The sequence below is a fragment of the Octopus bimaculoides genome, chromosome 18 (assembly GCF_046866305.1).
Source record: "Octopus bimaculoides isolate indiv1 chromosome 18, ASM4686630v1, whole genome shotgun sequence".
Lineage (NCBI taxonomy): Eukaryota > Metazoa > Mollusca > Cephalopoda > Octopoda > Octopodidae > Octopus > Octopus bimaculoides.
In genome coordinates, this window is record NC_142945.1 from 19,522,652 (window position 1) to 19,547,543 (window position 24,892).

Consider the following 24,892-nt stretch of genomic DNA (forward strand, 5'->3'; position numbering starts at 1 on the left):
TTTAGTAATCACACTTCACACAGATAAATTACATAAGTAGTTCTAGTTATTATTTGGTAACAACAGATTGAAACAACAAAAATAAAAGTTCTTAAACGGAGTCAATTAATGAGAAAGTGGACATATATTAATTAGTGCAGCACCTACAAAGTTAGTGAAACAGCAGATGGCAAGACATATGCATCATCACCATCATCATTTTAACATTCACTTTTTCAATCCCACATGAGTGAAACAGAATTTGTTGATGTAGATTTTCTATGATCAGCTACCCTTCTTGTCACAAGTCCTTGCTTGCTTCCAAGTAATGTAATATTTCTCCATGGCCAAACATGTTTTCATGGAAAATTGGAAATGAAGAACACTGCATGCATGACAGTGACATTCATTTACAACAATCACATGATGTCAACACAAGGAAGCAGCAACACACACGCACACACAACAAGCTTCTTTCAGTTTCCATTTACCAATCCACTTGCAAGGCTTTGGTAAGGCTAGAAGACACTTGCCCAATGTGCCACGCTGTGGGACAACCCGAAGCCATATGGTTGGGGTGCAAAACTCTTAACTACACAGCCATGCATGCACCTGTTAATAAATCAATTACAAAACAATAATCTACATTATACATTAGTGCTATTTAACAGGTCAACATCATTATATCCTATTATTACACTTGCATATTAAATTAACTGACAACAATGTACTGATCAAATTCATGTATCACCAATCCAACTCAAACTTTTAATCTTCATCAGCATATTGTTGTACATCAAATCCAAAAGCGGTTTTCTTATGTTACAAAACAAGTTAACACAAATTCATTGCTTTTTCAATTCATGTTGTCATTATGATGTAAAACTGGTATGGTTGATTTGGCTAAAACATATATCACCACATTGTACAGTGAAAATGAATATTATAAAACCAACAACAAACAATACTCTAAAAATATCATTGAAAAAGGTTGTCATATGGTGTTGATGCATACACAAATATAAAGCTATCCAAAGTAAGACCATTCCAACTAACTAGCAGAAATGTATTTGCCCACCAACACACAACTACAAATTCAGATATGATGGTTCTCCTCTCAGCTTCCTCACTCAATTACCACAATGACTTCAGCTCTCTGACCTAGCTAGCAAAAGTAACCACTCTACTCAGACTTAACAAACACACCAATCTGTCCTACTCTCATCTCACTTCCCAGATCCCTTACTAAACAGTTTTTTTCCCTAATAATTCCTTTCAAAAAATGCATCACTCTGGAATTTATTCCTGGACCATATTTTTCTTGCAGAAGTCAACTTACAGGCATCCAAACTGAACATCAACAGCATCAATTTCTTCAATTGGGTAGCTTATGCAGAGTTCATAGTCATTCTTCAAGCTTTATATGAACTTATGTCCTACTTTTAGTGCAATACTTCTGTATTTCCATTTAGATACCACATACAACTAAACTTTTGTTAAATAACTTATCCTTGTGCCTAACAATCTTTTTTAATTATAAATATATGTTGTAACTATGAAGAACAAGATTAGTGGTAATTCCACATATTCCTACAGCAACACTTCATGAATAACACTTACAGTGTGATGTAAACAAAGTAAAGGAACAGTAAAAGTGATATCAGATGTGTGCATTCATCCATGTAGCTAACCAGTTATTGTATCGTTAATATCTCATTTCAGCTTTATATAAGTAAGTTGAATATTGGCACAATGACAAGTAGAGCAATGGAACAGGCTGATATCTGGAAACAAAAATACATGGCTGTATAGTGAATACAAGATATTTGATACATGTGTATATCCTCTGAGAATGTCAGGAAAAAAAAAACACTTTTGGGGAAGAAGTATTGTAGTATACATTATTAGCAAGTTATTGTAGTACAGATGAGAATGATAACAACTAAGTATGAAAATATGCCTACCTTATACAACAAATACTTGTATCTATATAAACACCCACACCTATGTTACATTTCATCATACCTACAACTGATTAACAGAGTATGGTAACTAAATCTTACACTGAAGGAAGATATAGGAGCAAGCACGACTGTGTGGTTTAGAATAGATGCAAGAATGGCTCTGGCTGAGAAGTTCTCTTTACAGCCACACAGTTTCAAGCCAACCAGTGACTTAAAAGTAAGTTTGGTAAATAGAAACTAAGCTCAGCATATATCATCATCATCGTCCTTTAACGTCCATTTTCCATGCTGGCATGGGTTGGACAGTTTGATCAGAGCTGGCAAGCTGGGGAACTGCACTAGGTTCCAGTCTGATTTGACTTGGTTTCTACAGCTGGATGCCCTTCTTGATGGTAATCACTTTACAGTGTGTGCTAGGTGCTTTTAACATGGCACTGACATATATATACATGTGTGTATATATATATATATATATATATATATATATATATATATATATATGATATGAACTATAACATTCTGTCATTAATTTCTTTTTACAATAGTAAAATAGTAGATAAAAATATAGATATATTTTGTATTGTATTGAGTACAAATATACAGCGTAGTGTCGAATGACATTGATGGATGGATGCTGTCTTTACTTAATATAAAACAACGCATCTTAAATGTTCGGCAGCCATGATTGACAGATTAGACGGCAAGCAAAACAAAGTGTGAATAAAAGCCTTCTTTTGAATTGGTTTACATTTACAACAATATATATCGTCATCATCATCATCTTTTAACAATTGCTAGATTGGCCTGCTTGCCTGGCCGATGAGGTGGCATCATTTGAAAGCTAAAATGATGCAAAGCGCATTGTGACCAGTGATGTATAACAACATCTAACAGTTAAATGATGATGATGATAGTGCACTGTTCTGTTATTGGTAGGATCAACAAAAAAGTACTCAATCCAGCATTCAAGCATGATCGATGCCAGTGGTGTGATTGACTGGCATGTAAAAAGCACCCACTACATTCTCGGAGTGGTTGGCGTTAGGAAGGGCATCCAGCTGTAGAAACCTTGTCAGATCAGATTGGAGCCTGGTGCAGCCTCCTGGCTCACTAGTCCTCAGTCAAACCATCCAACCTATGCCAGCATGGAAAGCGGACGTTAAACGAAGATGATGGTGTGTATATATATATATATATATATATATATATATATGTACATGATGTATCTAATTTTCTGAATTAAAATTTGGATGATTAATTTTAACAGTAGTGAATAGATTATCAAAACCTTATTTCTTGCCGAAATGAATTTTACTATCTTAGACATTTTTACAGTGAATGCATTGCTTCTTTTTCATGTTAAATATAAATATTTAGTAAATTTCAAATTTCCAGTTTGATTCCCTTTTCTTTCTATGTTTTTCTTTTAAATGATATAATCAACAAACTGGTTTATTGAACAAAATTTGGATTCACACACACATACACCACTAATGTCCCACATGAATTATCCAGCTTCAGAATTATGTTTGAAATAACAGACAAGTAGAATTAGCATGAATGCCATTCGTGTCTTCTAGAATAAACTCTGTATGCATGCTCCACCACCACTACCACCATTGGCCACACTCAAATGGTGCTATTTACACACACCACTCTGTATGCATGCTCCACCACCATCATCATAATTATTATTTTACATCAGTTTTCTAATGCTGGTATGGATAGGATGGTTTGACAGGATCAAGCAAGCTGCAGGGTTACATCAGGCTCCAGTGTCAGCTTTGGCATGGTTTCTACAGCTTGATTCCCTTCCTAACACCACCAATCTTACATGTGTTTGTGTGTATATAACTGTTGATTCACTAAGAAGCAATGAACCACAAAATGACTCCTAATCCTAGTACTCCAAGTTACATGTTTCCAATCATTTGGCTGGTAATCCAAGCATGCTTTTCCTTTGAAATAGTTGTTTGAATATATTTTACAATATAAAAAGAAAGTTATGAAGAAAATGGTTATCTTTGTTCTTTTTAAAATCTTTGCAAACACATGCAAAAATGGCTGTCTCAAGCTCATGTTTTTCATTTTATTTCTGGCTCTTGTGAGAATACTCCAAACATGTTAAACTGCGTACAAGCCAGGTAACTTTTATAACCTCCCACATGAAATTGCATAGCTTTAGAAATATTTTTATGAACATTTTAAAACAATGTGTCTGCATGCATCTGCATAGATATATATATATATATATATATATATATATATATATTGTCCAACCCATGCTAGCATGGAAAGCAGACGTTAAACGATGATGATGATGATGATGATATACATACACACACACACACACACATTCTTTTACTTGTTTTAGTCATTAGACTGCAGCCATGCTAGGGCACTGCCTTAAAGGACTTTAGTTGAATGAATTAACCTCAGTACATTCTTTTAAACCTGGTACTTATTCTAGTGGTCTCTTTTGGTGAACCACTAAGTTATGGGGATTTAAACACACCAACAGCAGTTGTCAAGCAGTGGTGGGGAACAAACACAGACACACATGAATATAAATATAAATATATATATATATATATATATATATATATATATATATATACACACACACACATCAGGTTTCTTTCAGGTTCCATCCATCAAATCCACTCACAAAGCTATGGTCAGTCTGAGGTTATAGTAGAAGATATTTACTCAAGGTGCCATACAGTGGGACTGAACCCAGAACCATGTAGTTGGGAAGCAAGCTCTTTTACCACACACCCACTCCTATGCATACATGCATACACTGTACATGGTTGTATGTGTGTATATACATATACACACGTTTCAAAAGCATTTTTTTCTCTCTATAAATTGGGATGAAAGTCAAGGAAGCCGATATTTACATAAGATATTTAGTCCTGTGCATACAAGGTGTTAGTAACTCCATTTTGTTCAAACCATTATTGCCTTCAACCAAAATTTTTAACTGTGAGTGTCAAGTCACTTTTAGTGCTACTAGTAACATGTAACCCAGAACAACTTGTCATATGGTCAGGCCATCAGTGACTAAACTAGCACCCCTGCCAATGATGAACAGATCTTCTCAAACATTGTATATCACCAGTCATTTTGATCTTTTGTCATCTCTGTGAGGCTCAAAAATCTGATTCAGCCTTCACTTTTCATTGTCATATTTTCCTGGGTTTCCCTCTGCCATTAGCTTCATCCACATTTAGAGATCAACACTTCCTTATACAGCTGTCCTGATCCATGTTCATATGTTCACATCAGTGTGATTTTCTCTTGCACACTCCATATGATTCCTTCAATATATTTGTACTTCATCTTCCATACACAGTTTAACATTCAGCAGAGTATGCTAGCTTAATTTTTTTAAATTCTTTACCTGTCCTCTACATTCGGAGCCCATGTTTTTCTACTTTGTAGCATTGCAATCAATACACAAACATCATAGAATCTGCCTTTCTTTTGTTACCAACAGATGTTAACCCTTTAGCATTTAAACTGGCCAGATCCATCCTCTCAGACCTACCCTACAATGTCATTCTAGAAATTAACAATCATATCAAAATCTCAAAGCTATGAGTTAAATGCATGATTAATTCAAAATAAGCATTTCATTTGACAAAATAATCTGAATGATAAAGGGTTAAATTTCTTTGAACTTTCTGTATCTTTTTCTTACCCTAGCTATGATACTTTTAATATCCTCCTCCACTGCTGATTTGGTTAAATTGGTAACAAAAGCTATCTACTACTCCTAAGGATCTTCCTGAACATTTGAAAAAAGAAAATGTTTTCCATCTCCTTCTCAATGTTTATTACTCCTGCACATTGGCCACAAAGTCTACTTGCACTGTTAACCTGCTTATGTATCCATTGTTTGTACAAGGTTCACTATGGAATTTCTCTCCGATGGAAGTAGAGCCTTGTCTGTTTTTCTACTTATTGAAACTATGGTCTTTGCTAAGTTAGCTTTGATTCCAGGTTTTGCTTCCACACCTAGAATTTCTTTTCTAATTCTACTCAAGAATCAGCTTTAAAAACAAGGTCATCAGCATATAGCAGTTACAATGGGTTTTGGTCTGAAAACTCTTGTTAGGGCCAGGAGAACTGTGATGAATTGGGGGAATTTAGAATGCAGGTAGGATTTTACCAGGGTGATTCCCTATTTGTAAACTAAATTCATTGATAAACTCTGGGCAAACTCTCACCTCACAGATAGCACTTCTTATATGGCTCTCACAAGCCATTTTATCTGTTTCTAACTTCCTCAACGACCACCAGAACATAGAGCAAAGAACCCTGTCAAAGGTGCGCTCCATGTCAACAAATACTAAGTACTGTGGTTTACTTTTAGCTAAGTACTACTGCTGCAGTAACCTCAACAGGAAGAGAGAATCAGTAGTACTTCTCTCTGGCACAATACCAAACTACATCTCATCTAAGCATGAAACAGAATTGTATCTCATTTACAATAATTCTCTTCCCAACTAATTAAGCTATAAAGCTTTCTGTAATTTTCATGACCTAGTCCAGTAATTTTATACCACTATAATTACTCTCCACCCCCCAACCCTCTCTCTCTTTCTCTAAGGCATGTCTTTACCTTTGCAGCAATTGACTATGGTGATGCTTCGCCAAGCATTGAGTATGATACCATCCTGTATAGGGGTGGGCTAAAATGTTCATAGGCTGACTATGAAGGAGTGATGCTAGAGCTGTGAAATCTTGCATGCATTCATTTCAACTCTTCTTGATAACTGCATGGTTTCTTTCCAGGTAAACTGACATCTGACTCTTCAAAGAAGACTTCAAATGTCACTGGTAGTGACGTCTCTTGAAAATGGACAAAATTTGACATCATGAAGTTATCAAGTACCAGCAGAAAAAAGGTTTAACCTCCAAGGACATTCATACTGACATGGTTGCTACATAACAGGATGATATTCCAGCTTTATTAACAGTGCAAAAGTGTGCAGATGAATATTTGGAGGGAAACAGAGTCTTGAAGTTGACCTAGGTTCTGAATGTCCAACAACTGCCACCAGAGGAAAACACTGATTGTATTCATCACATGTTGATAGATGATAGGTAATTGATTGTAATTCAAACAGTCAATGTTACCAGCATATCTCATGAGAGTTGAGAATATTCTGCACAATGAACTTGGCATGATGAAGGTTTCTGCTTGGTGGGTGCTACACCTTCTGACACCTGATTAAAAATGCCCCAGACTGGTAACATCATGGCAAAATCTGACATTGTTTAAAGCAAATCCAGCTGGTTTCCATGAACATTTTCTAACTCAGGATGAGTGTTGACTTCATCGCTTTGAGCCAAAGACAAAGGGCTAATTGATGTAATGCGTGTGCATGTTTGTCTATGTGAATGGTCACAAAACTATGCACCAGTTGGAGCCCGACCAGTATTGGGCTCCAACTGGTGATATTTGTTGATATTTCCTAACAATAAATTATCTACTAGCTCTGTGTTTTTGATTTCCTATGGGATAAATAATCCTTACCTTACAAAATAGCTAATGGTTGGCAACAGATGTTAAATGAATAAACAATATATAATACTGGTAAAGGAAATATAAGCAAGAACTTTTAAGAAAGGTTTGTCTTCAAATATTTGCTATTTATACACTAAAATGGCTTTAATCAATTTCATTCATTTGTAATGAGAACTTGTTATGTCAATATTTTATTACTCTGATTTAAAGTTTGCGGTGAATTGTTCTGCAATGAAACAGCTGTACCATTAGCAGAATATATTTCACAAGGGGAACCTGCAACCAAATTCCAAAGCTTTCTTAGTTTATGGGCTAGGCCCTCCTAGGGAGAAAAGAATGGAAAATATTAATATATATATATATATATATATATATATATATATATATATATATATATATATATATATATATATATATATTAATTTTAAAGTTGCGTTAAGGCAGTGAACTGGCAGAATTGTTAGCACACCTCACAGCATTTTGTCTGTCTTTACATTCTGAGTTCAAATACCAATGAGGTTGACTTTGCCTTTCCTCCTTTTGAGGTTGATAAAATAAGTATCAGTTGAGCACTAGGGTCAATAAAATAATTATCAGTTGAACACTGGATTGATGTAATTGACTTATCCCCTCCCCAGAATTGCTAGCCTTCTGCCATTTGAAACCAATTTTAGAGTTGAGTTGCTATTAAAATTTTGTTAGTATTGTTAGTTTTTTTTTGTTTTTTCTTTTGCTCCATAATTTCGAGAAACCTGAATCAACAATAATTTGAAATAAGGCTCTACATCCATCGGAGAGAAATTCCATAGTGTACCTAGTACAAACAATGGATACGTAAGCAGGGCAGTGCTATCATAGGCAGGTTAACAGTGCAAGTAGGCTTTGCTTGTGGCCAATGTGCAGGAGCAATAAACATTGAGAAGGAGATGGAAAACAGGTTGTTTTTTTTTTCAAATGCTCAGGAAGATCCCTAGGGGTAGTAGATAACTTTTGTTAGCAATTTAACAATAATTTGAAATTTTAATAGCATCAATATTATTGGTTTAAAATTATGACACAAAGCCAACAGTTTCAAGGAAGGGGCTAAGTTGATTACATTGACCCCAGTGCTCAACTGGTACTTATTTTATCAACCCCAAAAGAATGAAAGGCAAAATATTTTTGACAGAATAATCTGAATGCTAAAGGGAACAACACTAGACAAGAAACTACATCAGATGTACATTCCCAACCCCTATTTACAAACTTGCAATAAAATCCATTTCACTGAAATTTATGGGCTGTTTGTAACATTCATAGATATCACAACTTTATCATTTGCTTTTGGTCTTCTTGCTTGTGGTTTATCAGTAAGAGAACTAATTCTAAAGGAATACATCACTTTAAAGTGAGACTGATGATTTCAAAATGAGTACATTTCACTTTTCAAAACTTCTTCCACTGAATTGACAAAGTATCATCTTGCAGTCATCAATCTCACTTTAAAGTGACAATATTTCGCTTTGAAGAAAAATTTGCTCATTTATAAGTGGTAGTCTTCTTAAATTTTTCCATCCAATTTTGAATTGAATTTCCTTTTCAAATTGGGAGTCCAATTTTCATACAACAACCCATAAAATATAACAATTTTCATTAAGTGGTGCAATTAGTATTGTAAAGGATTTTATTATTTGGAAAAGACCCCCTAAAACTATTGAATGAAGATTTCACTCAACTTTTAGAAGCTATTAGAAATCATAGTGAATACCTCACAAAGGTATATTTGTAGCACACACTGATATGATGTATATCCAGATTTAGTTTGATTTTTGTCACCAATTAAGTCTACTTTCAGAACAACTAGAGTCAGTATCAAATTACCTCACTATTTTCTAGTTCAGTCACTAATATGCCTACTGTATAAAGACCATCAGCAGCTTGCATGACAACAGAAAGCAGCAAGTTTCTTATATCAATCACTTTTCAGAACAATCAACTGGTATGCTATTTCTTTCACTTATACAAACTGGTATCGAATGAGCCTATATCAACTTTTAAGTATCAACAAATACCAAAATTGATTTCTGAAATCTGGCATATAGAACAGTGACCAGGTCAACAGTTATACTACTCTAACAGGGAGTGCCATCAGCTCACATTTAGAACACTTGTGAACTTCAAATCATTACCAAGTTCATCACCTTTTGTAACTAGTTTTATCACTGCAGAACTCAACAACAGACAATTTCACTTCCCAACTTAGTTACTCAGTGGGAATGCATAGTAGCAACCAGGATTGTAAAACCATGTACAAGTGTACTTTGAATACACAGAACATTTTACAGACTCACTTGCACAAAAAAAAAAAAAACATCCTGTAGATTTACTTGGAGCTCATGCACACATCTTTTACAGATGCATACATATATGGCATGTTCTGTTAGTTACTTTGCCAACTTACTAAGTACATGTTTATACATATATATACATATATATATATACACACACACACAGTAGTACCTCGGTTTTTGAACAACTCTGATCACGAATAAATCACACTTTATGTCCTGTCTTTCTCATATTCATTTAATACAGCAGTACCTCAGTTTACAAACGCCTCTGATCACAAATAAATCGTGCTTTATACATATATATATATATATATATATATATATATATATATAAAGCATGATTTATTCATGTTTGAAAACCAAGGTACTACTGTATATATATGTATATAAGCCATTCCACAACCTTTGTAGAAGACTGTTTTCACCTCTGTGTCTGTAACATTCATCCAATTATTTTTGCTGTCAAAGATGAAGCCTCACATCATATGTACAATTTATTCTGGTTGATCATAGCTTGTAGCTAAGCTAATTTATGAACCAGTAGAGAATGTTAATAAAATCATTTTAACTGTTACACTTCTACCATACATTTTTGCTTATTTTGGTCAAATTTCCAATTCTTTACATGATAACCATAGCACAATCAGTTTTTCAACAGCACGTACAAAATATTTATACTTCTTACATTTGCATTAAATACATTAACATAATTTGTAATGTTTCATGTAGCATGAGTCCCTGGCTCTTCCCCACGAGTTTATTCTTTTAAGTAAATTATACCACTAAATTCTCATAAGCCAAAATATCGTACATTGTACTCCTAAAATTCGGGAGTAATAGACTGATTTGCTGATGAGGTCTAATAACGAAACATGTACAGAGTTGTCATCATATGTTCAAACTCACTGAATTCTTTAAAATTAAATTCCTAGATTGTCCTTCGTCTTTCATGAACAGAAATAGTAATTAAAACCATGATTTATTTCCACCTCATCATTGTGTAATTTTAATTAATTATATTTTCTTAGCTCACTGCATTAAAGTATGTTAGCGCCTACTTTACTATTAATTATCCATGAAGTAGGTATCCTTGGGTATTTTTTTCTAGTCATTCTTCAATAGAACGTTAGAACATGGCCTATTCGTCATTTATCACGAAAGGTTCATGTACTCAGTAGCAACTATCTTAGCAGATTTTAATAAGGCAAATGTAATAAAAATCAAGTTTTTCTTTATGTGATTGTTTCGAATTTATATAAATTCCATTTGAAGTAAATTTACAAAACTGAATAATAAAGTAAAATTGTTAATACTAGTTGATGGCAACCAGTTACGGAATTATTGGCGATCTTCTTGTCAGATATGCACAATTACAGTAAGAAAGAATGACGACTGCTATTGATAATAATAAAATGTGTTTAAAGCATAGTTTTAAAACTTGATTCGCCCATCCATAAATTTACAGTGTTCGTTCTATTTACGTTATAACAGTAATCAGAATTCGGTAGAGAGATAATTATGTTATTAATTAATATTAAGAATCAGTGATATGTCCCAAAGCTCCCATGTAAGCAAAACACGTGGATGAAAATACAAAAAAAAAATTTTTTTTTAATTAAACAAATAAGCAATGTACTTTTCCCGTCCTAAGGAGTAAGGAAAAGTAAAAACTAAAATAAAAAGCAAATATCTTTCAATAATTTATTATTGGTAACCATCAGTGAAATAATAGTGTCCAATAAATTTTATCTTCAGCGTTACAATAGTTGTGTAAACGAACTATTACTATAGCACCGTATATGGGTTGAATATCGCGAATTTAGGATAGTGATGGAATTGAGAAGGGGAGGAATCAAATTGAGTTCCATCTATAGCAAATGTTTTTCAATAACCTTAAAGCTGCAGTTAACACACTTATATCACATATTTTATATAATTGCGTACCTTGTGATTTCACACCATTTTTTCCCGCCAGTACTACATTAGTAATCAACATTATAGTTTTACCACACATTAACCTTTCTTATAACTTATAAGCTATATTATATAGTTATTGACTTAATTTTTTACTGGAAATAACAGATGCCTACTCAAATAAAATTAAGCATTTGTAATAATAATTGATTCTGACTGAAAATTGAATTTTTTCCCACCTCACATTAAAGCGTAAAATCATTTTATTTCCAAATAAATGTTTTCTAATTACGCAGGTTTGTGTTCTCTATTATATTACATAAACAACGGTTGCCTTTGTTATTGTTATTATTCAAAACTGTTACTTTATAATACTCATAATTAGATATTTTATAAAGCGGAATCAGCTCAAGAATACATTTGATAAATATTATGCTAGAACAATATATTTCAAAAATTTCCTAACTGCTCATTAGACAATGAGTGAGAAGATGAAGGATGTTTAATCCTCACTAAAAAAAAAATGAATAAAATCAAGTAAATAATTTTTGAAAAAATGTTATTCATTTCATTTTAGAAGGAAAAATATTTTTCCCCTCATGAAGAAAAATGCATAGTATCTTTTTATTGTTATTTTAAATAAGATACTTGCATAGAAAGGGGTGAAAGATGGTTAGTCACTAAAAAAAAAACATGAAATAAAGTAAATAATCAAGATAGTTATTCATTTTCAAAAGAAAAATGTTTATTTTTTTTTCTTTCTCTAATGAAGAAAAATACATAGTATCTTTTTATTATTATTATTATTATTTTAAATAAGATACTTGGATAGAGAGAGAAAAAAAGCAATAGTAACGGATAAAAACATGTCGACTGCGCAACACAGTGGTTAAATATTGCAACAATTGTAAAGAAAGTAAGGGAGATTAATTTTCATTTTGGCGCTACATACACTCACGTGATATCTTTCTAGACAGGTGAGGACGGCCCTTTTCTAGCAGAGCAGACGTTATGATCAAAGACATTCAAGCCATGACCCTCCCTTGTCACGTTCAAGAATAGCACACTAAACTGCATTATCTAATATATCCTTTTTTTAAGACTGTGGAAGGGACGTGGTTGAAATTTCGCTGCTATTTCTAGCGAGTTGAACGACTAGGTATAGCATCCACGTTGGCTTGAATCGATCAATTGTTGTTATTTAAAAATAACCAAACTTATTGCAGTTTCTTCTGTTGGTAATTAAATATAAAATACCAACACCATTAGGTTAAATTTCCAACCCCAAAATTTATATAACATCTCTCATTCAGTGTATATAAAATTACAAAATTTTCTTTCGATATTTAGAATTAAAATTGATATTATAGATATGCTACTAGTATATTGTATACATTATATATATATAATATACATATCATATCATATATACATATCATGTTTGTATATATATATATATATATATTATATATATATATATATATATATATATATATATGTGTGTGTAATAGATATAAATAGGTTTATAAATGTATCTGTGTACAAATATATACGTATTTGTTTATATAATAGATTATATATATATATACATATATACACGTCTATACATGTCTGTACATGTGTATATACATATATAATTTTAAGGTGTGTAAATTTCGAAAGCATTACCATTTTCGTCAGCAAATATTGTCCAAGTTGTCTTCAGATTGGATACCACGTATCTTGGCATGCCAACATGGAGTCAGCCAGACCAGCTTCCCACGAAAAAGAAATCTACGCATTTAGTCGACAAGACAATAAGCTATTACTATTGTGTACAAACGAAAGTTTCAATAAATAATGATGATATTCTACAAGTGAAGAAAATGGCACGGAGAGTTTTAAAAGTCGTTACAAAACTCTCATGATAAATGTAGTGATTGATATGGATAAGGGTCGATTTCCCTCGAAGGAGAATGACCGCCATCACGAGATTTTTGCGCTTAACTAGTTGAGCGAAGCTGAGTGACTGACAACAAAAGGCCAGCAGAAACAGCAGTTGGTGTTGAGGGTTGGGGTGGGTTCAGATTGCATTCAACATGCTGTCAAAACAGTTTTAAAATAAACAAAAACTTATCTTTATTTTGAAAGCCAAAAAGAAAATAATTTTGAAATTTTTTCAAGCAAAAAAAAAAAAAAAAAGAAAGTTTATTCTTTGTAAGCATGAGAATGGTGATTCTGTTTTCGGAAGCATCATTTATGAGTATCAAACATTTTTAACATGGCTGGAGAATAAACGAAAATATCGAATATTTATTAATATATTTATTCGAAATATATTTCCATTATTTATAATAAACTATTCAAATATTAAATAAATATATATATAATGTTCAGTTTATTTCATGGAATAATGTTCTACAAGTCGCATGTTTGTGAGCGCCGTCAAACCATTGTTATGTCATGGCGTCGTCTTCATGACGCCCACATACAAGCCAGCTTTATAATATGATTAGAATTATTAATAGACCATACAAGTTAAAGCGAGGAATACAATTAAGTCTTCCTATGCAGCTTGTTAGGTTGTTTCTTTTTTTTTTTCAGTTATCTCAAATCCCTATAATTATTATTCCAAGAATGATGATTATATTACTACTTTTAAATTCTGACAGAAAGTTGATTAATTCTTTTAAGTTTACTGTAATTAAAATATAGAATTATGATTCTTCAAAAAATAAATTTTTAATCAGATATTAAATGGAAATTCCATGTCTTCAATTTTTTTTAAAATAGAAATAATATATACTGTACAAAAAATTTCAGAAAAAAAAAGCATTGAATCTTTTTTTTTTTTTTCAAAGACTGCTAAAATAGACCAAACTTTCTTATGTTTGGTAATGTCTTGGGTGAGATAAACTAGGTTTCGACATTTCCCAGATATTTAAGACAAGGTAGCAGCCATTTAAACATAAATGTTAAGACACATCACAGGAGGGGGATATGGAGACATGTAAGCTGACAGGAATTATCTAATACAATATATTTTCATTGCACATACATACACACACACATATGTGTGTTTATATGTGTTGTTTGTATCAAGTATGTGTGTGTATGTGTATATATATATAGTGTGTGTGTACGTATGTATGTGTTAGCAATCATATTCTAAGTATCAGAGGTTAGAATCATTATTTAAACAAATGTTTATATATCGTATTACTGTTGAATAAATTACTAATCTTTATAAGAGGTAGATACGTAAAAATACATTATATAGTAATTTTAAAGGATTTGATTAAATGGAAATACAAATTAAAGTAGAAATTGCTTCTATGCTTTGTTGTAATATGAAAAAACATTTTTATTGTTAGGGCCAAACTAAACTAAACACTATAAAATAAAAATGATTACATTTAGTAATTCAATCATTCAATGAGCAAAGGACAGTGTTACCGGAAAATATTGTTTCTTCTTTAAGCAAATATTTACTTTGATTCAAAAACCACTTTTTACTCCAAGAGTAAAAACTTTTACAAGAAGCATGTTCCTAAACTTAGACATGCAATTAGTGAATTTTTCATACATAAAAGAACAATTTATATTTTAACAACAAATCTCCTGTTATATTATTTTCTCATAATTTTAGACACCAAAAGAATATATAATTTTAATACTCTAATGAGATAAAATGTACTTTTAGGGATAAGCAATGGAATTTAAGAAGACAAATAACAATTGGTTTGCATTAACAATAAATTCCTTTTGTCACACGTATTTTAATAAATTTTTGAACATAAGACTTCACACCTGGGTACCTGTTCTTGTGTATGCATTAAATGTTTGAACACACATACACACACACATACATTATATACATACATATGATCATTTTGATGGTGATGAACAATTGGAGAGGGTGTGTTATCACTGATTCGCAAGCTTCCTGCCTCAGAAATGGAACTTCCCTTCACCAGCTTGTCCTTGGATAGCTGTGTCAGATGAATCATTATTCTATTTGTTCATTTTTTTTGAAACACCTCTACCAATTATCAGGAACAACCTACAGAGAACTGAAACAAACAAACCAAAGAAAACATTGAACCAAGACCAACATACCTATGACATCTAAATAGATACCATGCATCTTATCTATTACCTGAGTTGTAATTTTTTCCATAACTTTCATAACCTGGCCCAATAATTTGACGCTTCTGCAGTTGCTTCTCTCTGGTGCATCTATCTTCTTTGCTTTGTAGTATTTGATAATGAGGATGCTGACTACATAAGTGAATAGCTTCTGCCCTACTATCTCTGACATATCAATTATCTCAGTAACTATCAACGATAGACCAGATGCTTTACTTGCTTCCATAACCTTAATTATGCTTACTATGATACTGCTATCATCTTGAAATGCTGTTGGGCCTATCTAGAAAAGACCCTCATTCTCTTATGCATTTTCCATATGCAATGACTTCTTGTATAATAGCACTTCTATACCTCTTACTTTTTAGCATCAGTAAAGGTATGTGTACCTTAATAATTTCACACTTCTCTCTAATGGTGTCTTGATGCTCGTCCATACAATGTTTTGCAATCTGAAACACTTTGAGCTTCTGATCTTCATGCTACACAACACTGGAAAACCTCTTTCTGCTGCTCCTCTTGCAAAGTATACCTAACATCTAATTTTTCATCTAGCTGCTCTATACCTCTTTCTTTCTTCCAGTCCTTTCAGGGTCTTCTCTTAGTTTTCATTATTCCATCACCATGCTACATTCCATCTGGTTGGAATCTCACTCACAAACCTGATCTGTTGTCCTCTGCAGGTTTTCACATAGGAACTTCCAGTTGTCTTTTATGTTATAAGTCTCCACCTTCACTTCCTGTTTGTAAAATGCTTCAACTAGTACTTCTCTGACCCAATAATTGTTTGATGGCTCCTTATACTTTCATTTCCATTTCCAAACTGCTTTGAGGCATAGAGTTTCTTTAGCTCTTACTCTGAAGTCACAAATCACTAGTTTATTCTTCACTCAGCATTCAAAACTGATTTTCTATCATGTTTCTTTGTGATAATTTATCAGAAATTAGTGTTACAAATTGTTAAGCTATTAGCATCACAGAACTCCAGGAGCATTGTTCCTTCCTCATTCTGTGTACTGTATTCACAAGGTATATTTGTAATTTTTGTAGAGGACAATTGTACATCTAAGGACCTTCAAATACCAAACTGCTACTGTTAGATAATTGATTCTGAGTAAAGGAGAATTGGGATGGTTTTCTCTCTCTTGTATTCTGAAGTTCCAAACAAGAGTTTCTATATAAATATATATATGATATATCTTCCCCTCCAGATGTTCCAGAGAGTTGAGATATAATGTGAAAAGATATTCCCAGTAGTTAAGATTTATGACTTTGTTTATATTTTTGACAGGTAAGGCCATAGTTATGAACAGTAGTCCAGCCTGCTCCAAACAGGGATTTCCAAGATGTCAACATCAATGCCAGCTCTCTTATAGTAAATGTTCTCAGTACCTAGCTACTGAACTCTAGACAGAATATAAATATGTTTAGAGAAGCATGTATTGTCATCATCTCTGACACTGCTATTTAACTGTCATTTAACATCCACTTTCCATGCTGGCATGGCTTCTATGGTTAGATACCCTTCGTAATGCCAACCACTTTACAGAGTGTATTTGATGCTTTTTTCATGCCACCAGCACTAGTGAGATTGCCATGTAACTTGTAAGGAAAGGGAAAAGCTCCAATTACTAAGAAAAAATACTGAGGTGGGAGTGAAGAGTAGACAGGTGGCTGTGTGCCAAGAGTTGAAAAGTTTTGTCAATATTTGATAACATTCAGATAGTGAGCTGGCAGAATCTTGTGCTAAAATTTGAAACCATTATTATTAGTACTAGCAAAAGGGGTTGACTTACTTCCCTTAATTTTTATTTACTTTTTTACACCCATAAATTGAACAATTACCCTCAACATCCACCAAATAATCATACTTTTTCATATTTTTTGCGCTAAAAAACCTTCCTCATTACCTCCTTCATAATCTCGAAAAACATTGTGACCATTGGTTCAGCTGTTTGACCGTGAAGAGGGAACACACTGACATAACACCCATTATAGTAAAATTAAGGCAGCAAATTGACAATCATTAGCAACCCAAGCAAATGCTTAGTGGCATTATGTCCGTCTTCATGTACTGAGTTCAAATTTCATTGTGGTTGATTTTGCCTTTCATTCTTTTGGGGTTGATAAAATAAGTACCAAATGAGTACTGGGGTCAATGTAATCAACTTACTCTTCCCCCAGAATTGCTTGCCTCGTACTAAAATTTGAAATCAATATTTGATAACATTATGAGAAATAAAAGGGAACCCTGAACGGTATCTTGCTGAACTCTACTAATTACCACAGATATTTGGACAGGTCTTGGCTTTCTGCCATCATCTGGCTTTGACTTTTCAGAGAATTAGAAATCCAAATACCTAAAATTCCAATTATGTCACACACATACAGAATGCGATGAATAAACTGTCATCTAAATCACGCAAAAATGAAAATAACACTGACATCTCATTTTAACAAATATATTTAACAAAATTACATTATAATATCTTGAAATACTAAAGAGTAAATTTATTCAATAAAATTGCCATTGGCTTCAACCATGGCCTCCAGACGACTTTAGAATCTTCTGCAACTCTTTTGGACGGTCTCCTTGGTTAAGTTGGTAAATGCTGCCATACTCCTTGCCTTCAGTTCATCTTTGGTGTTACAAGGAGTTTTGTTGTTCTGTCGCTCAACTGCACCCCACACATAATAATCAAGGGGGTTGCAGTCTGGGGAGTTAGGTTGCCAGATGTTAGGGGTGATGTGGTTGCAGAAATTGTCTGACAGCCACGACTGGGTTCTCCTGCTTGTGTGGCATGGTGCAGAGTCCTGTTGCCAGACATAGGGTCTTCCAGCAGCCACCCTCTTGACCCAGGGCAACACTACCTCCTCCAGGCATTTGATGTAGGCCTCCATGTTGAGTTTGAGGCCATGTGGAAAAATGATTGGAGGCATAATATCACCATCACTAATGATCACTCCAAATAACATGATGTTGACTGGATGTTTGATTTTTATCACTCTTGGTACATGTCCTCAGATTGACATCCAAACACTCTGAAATGTTTGTATTGGAGCTTCCAGCACAAATGCCAAGTAGCACAGCATGTCGTTTCCACATTTCTGACAGAGTGAATTGCATCATGGTGCTGTTTTCTCACAAATGGTGCCCAACTGACCCTTCTAAACTGTGGAGCCAACAAAATCAAAAACAAGCAATGTGCATGTCCAAAACTAACAATATAAAATGGCAAAAATTTACCCATTGCACCCTGTATATATATATATATATATATATATATATATATATATATATATATATATATATATATTGAAATCGAACTAAATTCGACGACTGGCACCCATGCCAATGTCGTCTCCTTCATTGGACACGAAACTCAGCTTGCGAAGACTTATTGGGGCAAGCGAAAGCGAAATCAGGATGGTACCTGTGCCCAGCGTCGCCTTTCTGGCTCTTGTGCCCGCAGCATGTGTAAGGACTTTCAAGCGAGATCATTGCCAGTGCCCTTGGACTGGCTCTTGTGCGGGTGGCACATAAAATACACCATTTTGAGCTTGGGCGTTGCCAATATTGCCTGACTGGCCTTCGTGCGGGTGACACGTAAAAGCACCTACTACACTCTCGGAGTGGTTGGCGTTAGGAAGGGCATCCAGCTGTAGAAACTCTGCCAAATCAGATCAGAGCCTGGTGTAGCCTTCGGGTTCCACCAGTCCTCAGTCAAATCGTCCAACCCATGCTAGCATGGAAAGTGGACGTTAAACGATGATGATGATGATGATGATGATTATATATATATATATATATATATATATATATATATATATATATATATATATATATATATAAATATGTATATATATCGTGCCAAATGGAAAACAGACATTAAATGATGATGTATGTATGTATGTATGGTACATAAAAAAACCAACTACACTCTTGGAGTAGTTAGTGTTAGGAAGGGCATCCAGCAGCAGAAACCATGCCAAATCAAATTGGAACCAGGTGCAGCTCCCCAGCTTACCAGTTTTCAGTCAAACCATCCAACCCATGCCAGCATGGAAAACAGACGTTAAATGATGATGAGATATATATATATATATATATATATATATATATACATATATATATACAAGGTACTTTCCAGAAGAATTGAGACTGTTTTAGGAGCGGTAATTATAACTGTCCTAGAGCATTGTAATTTTGATATCATTACTACACATCTAATAAGCTGACCTGCCAACTTTTATTATTCCAGATTGAAGGAAACAACCGTAACAACACTTTGAACAAATCCTACTAAACACTGCTTATCACAGCTGGCTAGTTTGGAGAATACAATCAGGATGTGAAGAGAATTTGGAAGTTCACTATGCTACATGGTTTTGTGTTAAACTGGTAAAACAATGCTACAGAAACTTGTGAAATACTCCAGACGGCTTAGGGATCAACTTGAATGAGTTGAACATCTGTTTTTTACTGGCACAAAAGGCCAGGCAAAGCAGCCCACTGGAAAGCTCATGATGATTTCTTTTTTGACAGCAAGGGCATCATCTACATTCACTGGGTTCCCTTTGACTAGAGGGGTTTTCAAACTTTTTGACTTGTGGATCCCTTTATATTTCAGGCTTTACCTTAGGGACCCCCTTATAAACACTTATGAAATTTATACATAAATATTTGCTTAAAATAACATATATTTTTACATTTATTTATTTAACAGTATTTAACAAATAGGTTTATTGTCAATTAAAAGATTTCGATTAAAAAACATATATAAAATCAAATTGCCCATAAAAAGTATTTGCTGTCCATGGACCCCCTGTCTTGTCCATGCGGACCCCCTCTGGTCTGCGGACCACAGTTTGAAAACCCCTGGACTAGACAGTCAACAAAGAGTACTTTGTGGAGTTTTGAGGGAGTTCAAGAGGAGATTTCATCACAAAAAGTCAGAGCTCTTCCACTCAGATTGGTGACACCTGCACCAGGACAATGCGCCAGTCCACAATTCTATCCTAGTAGCCAACTACTTGACAGAGATGGACATCAAAACTGACCCTCATTCTCCCTACAGTCTAGACCTTGCTTTTTGTGACTTTTAGTTGTTCCTCAAGCTGAAGGAGAAAATGAAGGAGGCTCCTGGACACCTTCATTTTGGAGGACATCAATGGGGCCTTCATGAAGTAGCTGGAATGCCACAAGTGCACTGAAGTCAGAGGATTCTACTTTGAAGGAGATTAGAGTTTTGTACTTCTCTAAGTAATGCTGCATGGTAGTGAGACGTAAACAAGAATGAAGATAGTATGCTCTACTGGATATGTAATGTCAGTGCACATGTGTGACAGAGTGCTAGTGTATTGAGAAAAAATTTAGATAAATTCGAAGCAGTGTGCAAAATAGAAGACTGTGCTGATTTGGCCATGTGTGAGGACAGTTGCATAAAGAGGTGCTGATCATTTAAAGTGGATGGAACATGTGGAAGAGGGAAACCCAAGAAGACATGGGAAAAGTATTGAAGGCTGATCTGAAGATGCTGAACCTTACAAATGAGATGACAAAGGACCAGGATATCTGGCACCTTGCTGTATTCAAGGAGGCCTGCTTACTACAGCAGAACTGATATCCTAAAACCACTTTGGTAGTGCTTGTCTGTGAAGGGCTAATATTTTAGCAGTTCCTTTTTTGCATTTCAGCCATGGGTGTGAACACTGTAGGAAAATTATCAAAAATATGTAATGTTATGGGAGTACCATGTCTCAACTTTATATCCATTGAAATAAGCTGTATGATTATTTTGGTCAGTGTGCAAATGGCTATGCTGCATGGCAGTGAAACATGGGCTGTGACAGTTGAAGACATGCATAGGCTTGAAAGAAATGAAGCCAGTATGCTTCGCTGGATGTACAATGTCAGTGTGCATGTTCAATGGAGTGTAAGCATCTTGAGAGAAAAGTTAGGCATAAGAGGTGGTGTGCAAGAGAGATGACTGTGCTGGTATGGTCATGTGATGCATACGGAAGAGGACAGCTGTGTAAAGAAGTGCTGATCTCTAACTGTGAAGGGGACCTGGGGTAGAGGTAGACCCAGGAAGACACGGAACGAGGTGGTGAAGCATGATCTTCAAACTTTGAGCCTCACAGAGGTAATAACTAGTGACCGAGACCTTTGGCAATGTGCTGTGCTTGAGAGGACCCACCAAGCCAAGAGCACCTGTTCTGGTGGCACATAAAGAACACCTTTTGAGTGTTGGGCCTCACGGAGGCAAAATGGCTGAGTTCCTTTTGAGTGTTGGGCCTCAGGGAGGCAAAGTGGTTGAGTTCCATTTGAGTGTTGGGTCTCACGGAGGCAATGACCGAGACCTTTGGCATTATGTCGTGCTTGAGAAGAAAACCCATCAAGCTGAGCAAAACCGCAGTTGTAGCAGACACCGGTGTCACACAAATTGACACTTGTGCTAGTGGCACATAAAATCCCCCATGTCATGCTGGTGGCACATAAAAGCACCCATTACACTCTTGGAATGGTTGGTATTAGAAAGGGCATCCAGCTGTAGGAAACCATGCCAAATCAGACTGGAGTCTGGTGCAGCCTTCCAGCATGGCAGCCTGGTCAAACTGTTCAAACCATGCCAGCATAGACAATGGATGTTAAATGATGATGATGATGATGATGAAAATTGCCATACAGGATGTGAAACTTGTATTTGCGTGAACTTATGCTTGTCCATCTCCTAAGACAATGACACTTGATTTTCCATGCATAGTACTGTTACATTAGACGCAGGGCAATTTTTGGACACATCTAAAAATAGAAAATGTGCGTTTTATGTCTTATACGACAGCATGTATGATATACATACATATGTATAAAATATACTGCTCCATTATTAGTGGTATCAACACAAAAGTACTGCATCCAGTGAGAGATAAATATCTTTTTGATATACATAGGATTTGAATTTGAGTTACTATTAGTTTCATGCCTCTGTATATACAATGACCGGACAGACTTGCATAGCTTCTTGTGTATTTCCAACTCTGAATGATTGCTTAGAAATAAATACACAGCATGCTATGCAAGCAAAAACAATATCCGACCATTGTATTTTCAGAGGCATGAAACTAAATGTAGCTCGATTTTAAATCCACTGTGTGTGTGTGCGCGCGCGGTAATTTTGTCGCATTTATACGTAAACAATGACCTTCAGTCAAAACAGAAGGGATGCTACAGAAACAACAAGCTGGACTGCAAAAATTCTAACCTATGGTGTTTTATTGTTAATGAATTATACTTCGAAACGGTAATTAAGTCAGTTTAATTAGTCTTCGAAATTAGTAGCTTCCTCATTGGCCCAGAAAGTATTATTTGCACTACACGTGTGGAATCACCCAAACGTCTGTATAAGTGTGTTTTTTTTTTATGTCTATAAAATATATACCATAAATCGGTAATCAACTCAGTTAATTTTAGTAGTCACACTATATGTGTGCGCGTGTACGTGCGTGCTTGGAATCACTAGAACTTTGAGGACGGATAAGACGGTAGTCTACCTCGGTTAGAGTAGTAAAATTAATGTTTGGTCGCTTGCGGAGAAGGAAAAGAAACATCGAAACATCAGCTCCCTCTGACAAAGGCTTTTTAATTCTAAAGGTTAAGACATTCCTTCTCAGCATACACTAACTCAACGTTATTCTTATCTCCACTGCTATCACAATTAATGTTGGGATCACCGAAGTTCAAAGTATTTGTAGAATAATATATTTGCGATTTGCATCTGCCATGATAGTCTAGGTTTGCTCTTGCGGAATTGGTTTGAATCATTCAACAACGATAATTGGTTCCATTTACAACAGCATCATCCACAGCTACCTCCACTACCATCACCTCTAAACAAATATTCTCGGTTAGACCGACTACCTACGTGCTCTAAGTCTGCACGATAAGAGCTGCCACGGGACTTCTTAACAATTACTACCAGCACTACCACCACCGCCACCATTGTAATTGTTACAAATATCACCATTATGTGATTCCACCTTAACCTTCCCCCACTTCCATTATCACCACAAATATGGACATAGTAACCATGACAATGTCAACTACAATCACCTCAGCCTTTTCCCTTTTCATTTACTGCTATTATCATCACAGTCATTCTCGTGATAACGACGGCGGATTCCACCATTACTTTATCGATGTTCTTTCCTCATCAGCATAAATCAGTGGTAAATTTCTACTGTCTTCACTCTCCAAACCATCTTTACATAAAAATGTCGAATCCCGGTCATGCCCTTGCAAAAGACATCAATGTTGCAACATACCGTATCCACCCACTCCCCATTCTATCAACAAAACAAAAAAAAGACCTATTTGTGTGAGTTATATTAACATCGAATAGTGTTATCTTGTTACTTTTCACACGACGAATACTTATACATCAGTTGAATAAAGGGTAGTTATGAGCTTGATCATTTTATTAATCATTTTTATTATTTTCTGTAATTCTCGAACATGTCAACACATGTTATACATACCTTCAAACATACAAATTAATTCAGCACCCAAGCAAGTACTCGTCTCCACGTGCATATATATTCGTAATGTTATTGTATAAAGTGAGATAACTCTTACTAACATTTACTCATTCTTTTCACTGATTATGACAAACGGTCCAGATGGACTATATGTAATCTGAACCTTTCCCCACTTATTATTTTTTTTTACGGAACCCCACGTTTTAGGCTATGGAAATTCCGATTCTGAAAAATTTTTTTCCAAAATCTCAATTTCAAAATTTCGACCCCCTCCCCCCGGTTTTTATATAGATCCACAGGGTAAACCTAACCCTAACCCTGACCATAACCCTAACACTAGTTTTGTGAGATTTGGCTGTTATTTCTAGCATGTAAATAGCCTGCTTGGTGGGTGGGGGGAATTGAAATTTTTCAAACAATTTTTTTTCAGAATCGGAATCTCCATAGCCTAAAACGTGGGATTCCGTAAAAAAAAAATTAATAAATAAGGGGGGAAAGGT

The 24,892-nt window shown here is 34.7% G+C and overlaps 1 protein-coding gene across 2 annotated transcripts in view; it reads right to left on the minus strand.

The window, feature by feature from the left end:
* Window positions 1-13,750, minus strand: part of LOC106882784 (acidic leucine-rich nuclear phosphoprotein 32 family member A) — a 38,420-nt gene extending 24,670 nt beyond the window's left edge. Inside the window, exon 1 of one of the 2 annotated variants that reach the window (XM_052974198.2) lies at window positions 13,395-13,750. In XM_052974198.2, coding sequence (XP_052830158.1) covers window positions 13,395-13,397 — 3 coding nt within the window. In that variant the 5' untranslated portion in view covers window positions 13,398-13,750. The remainder of the gene's footprint in view (window positions 1-13,394) is intronic. The other variant, XM_089365904.1, reaches the window with a different exon arrangement.
* Window positions 13,751-24,892: the final 11,142 nt, after the last annotated feature.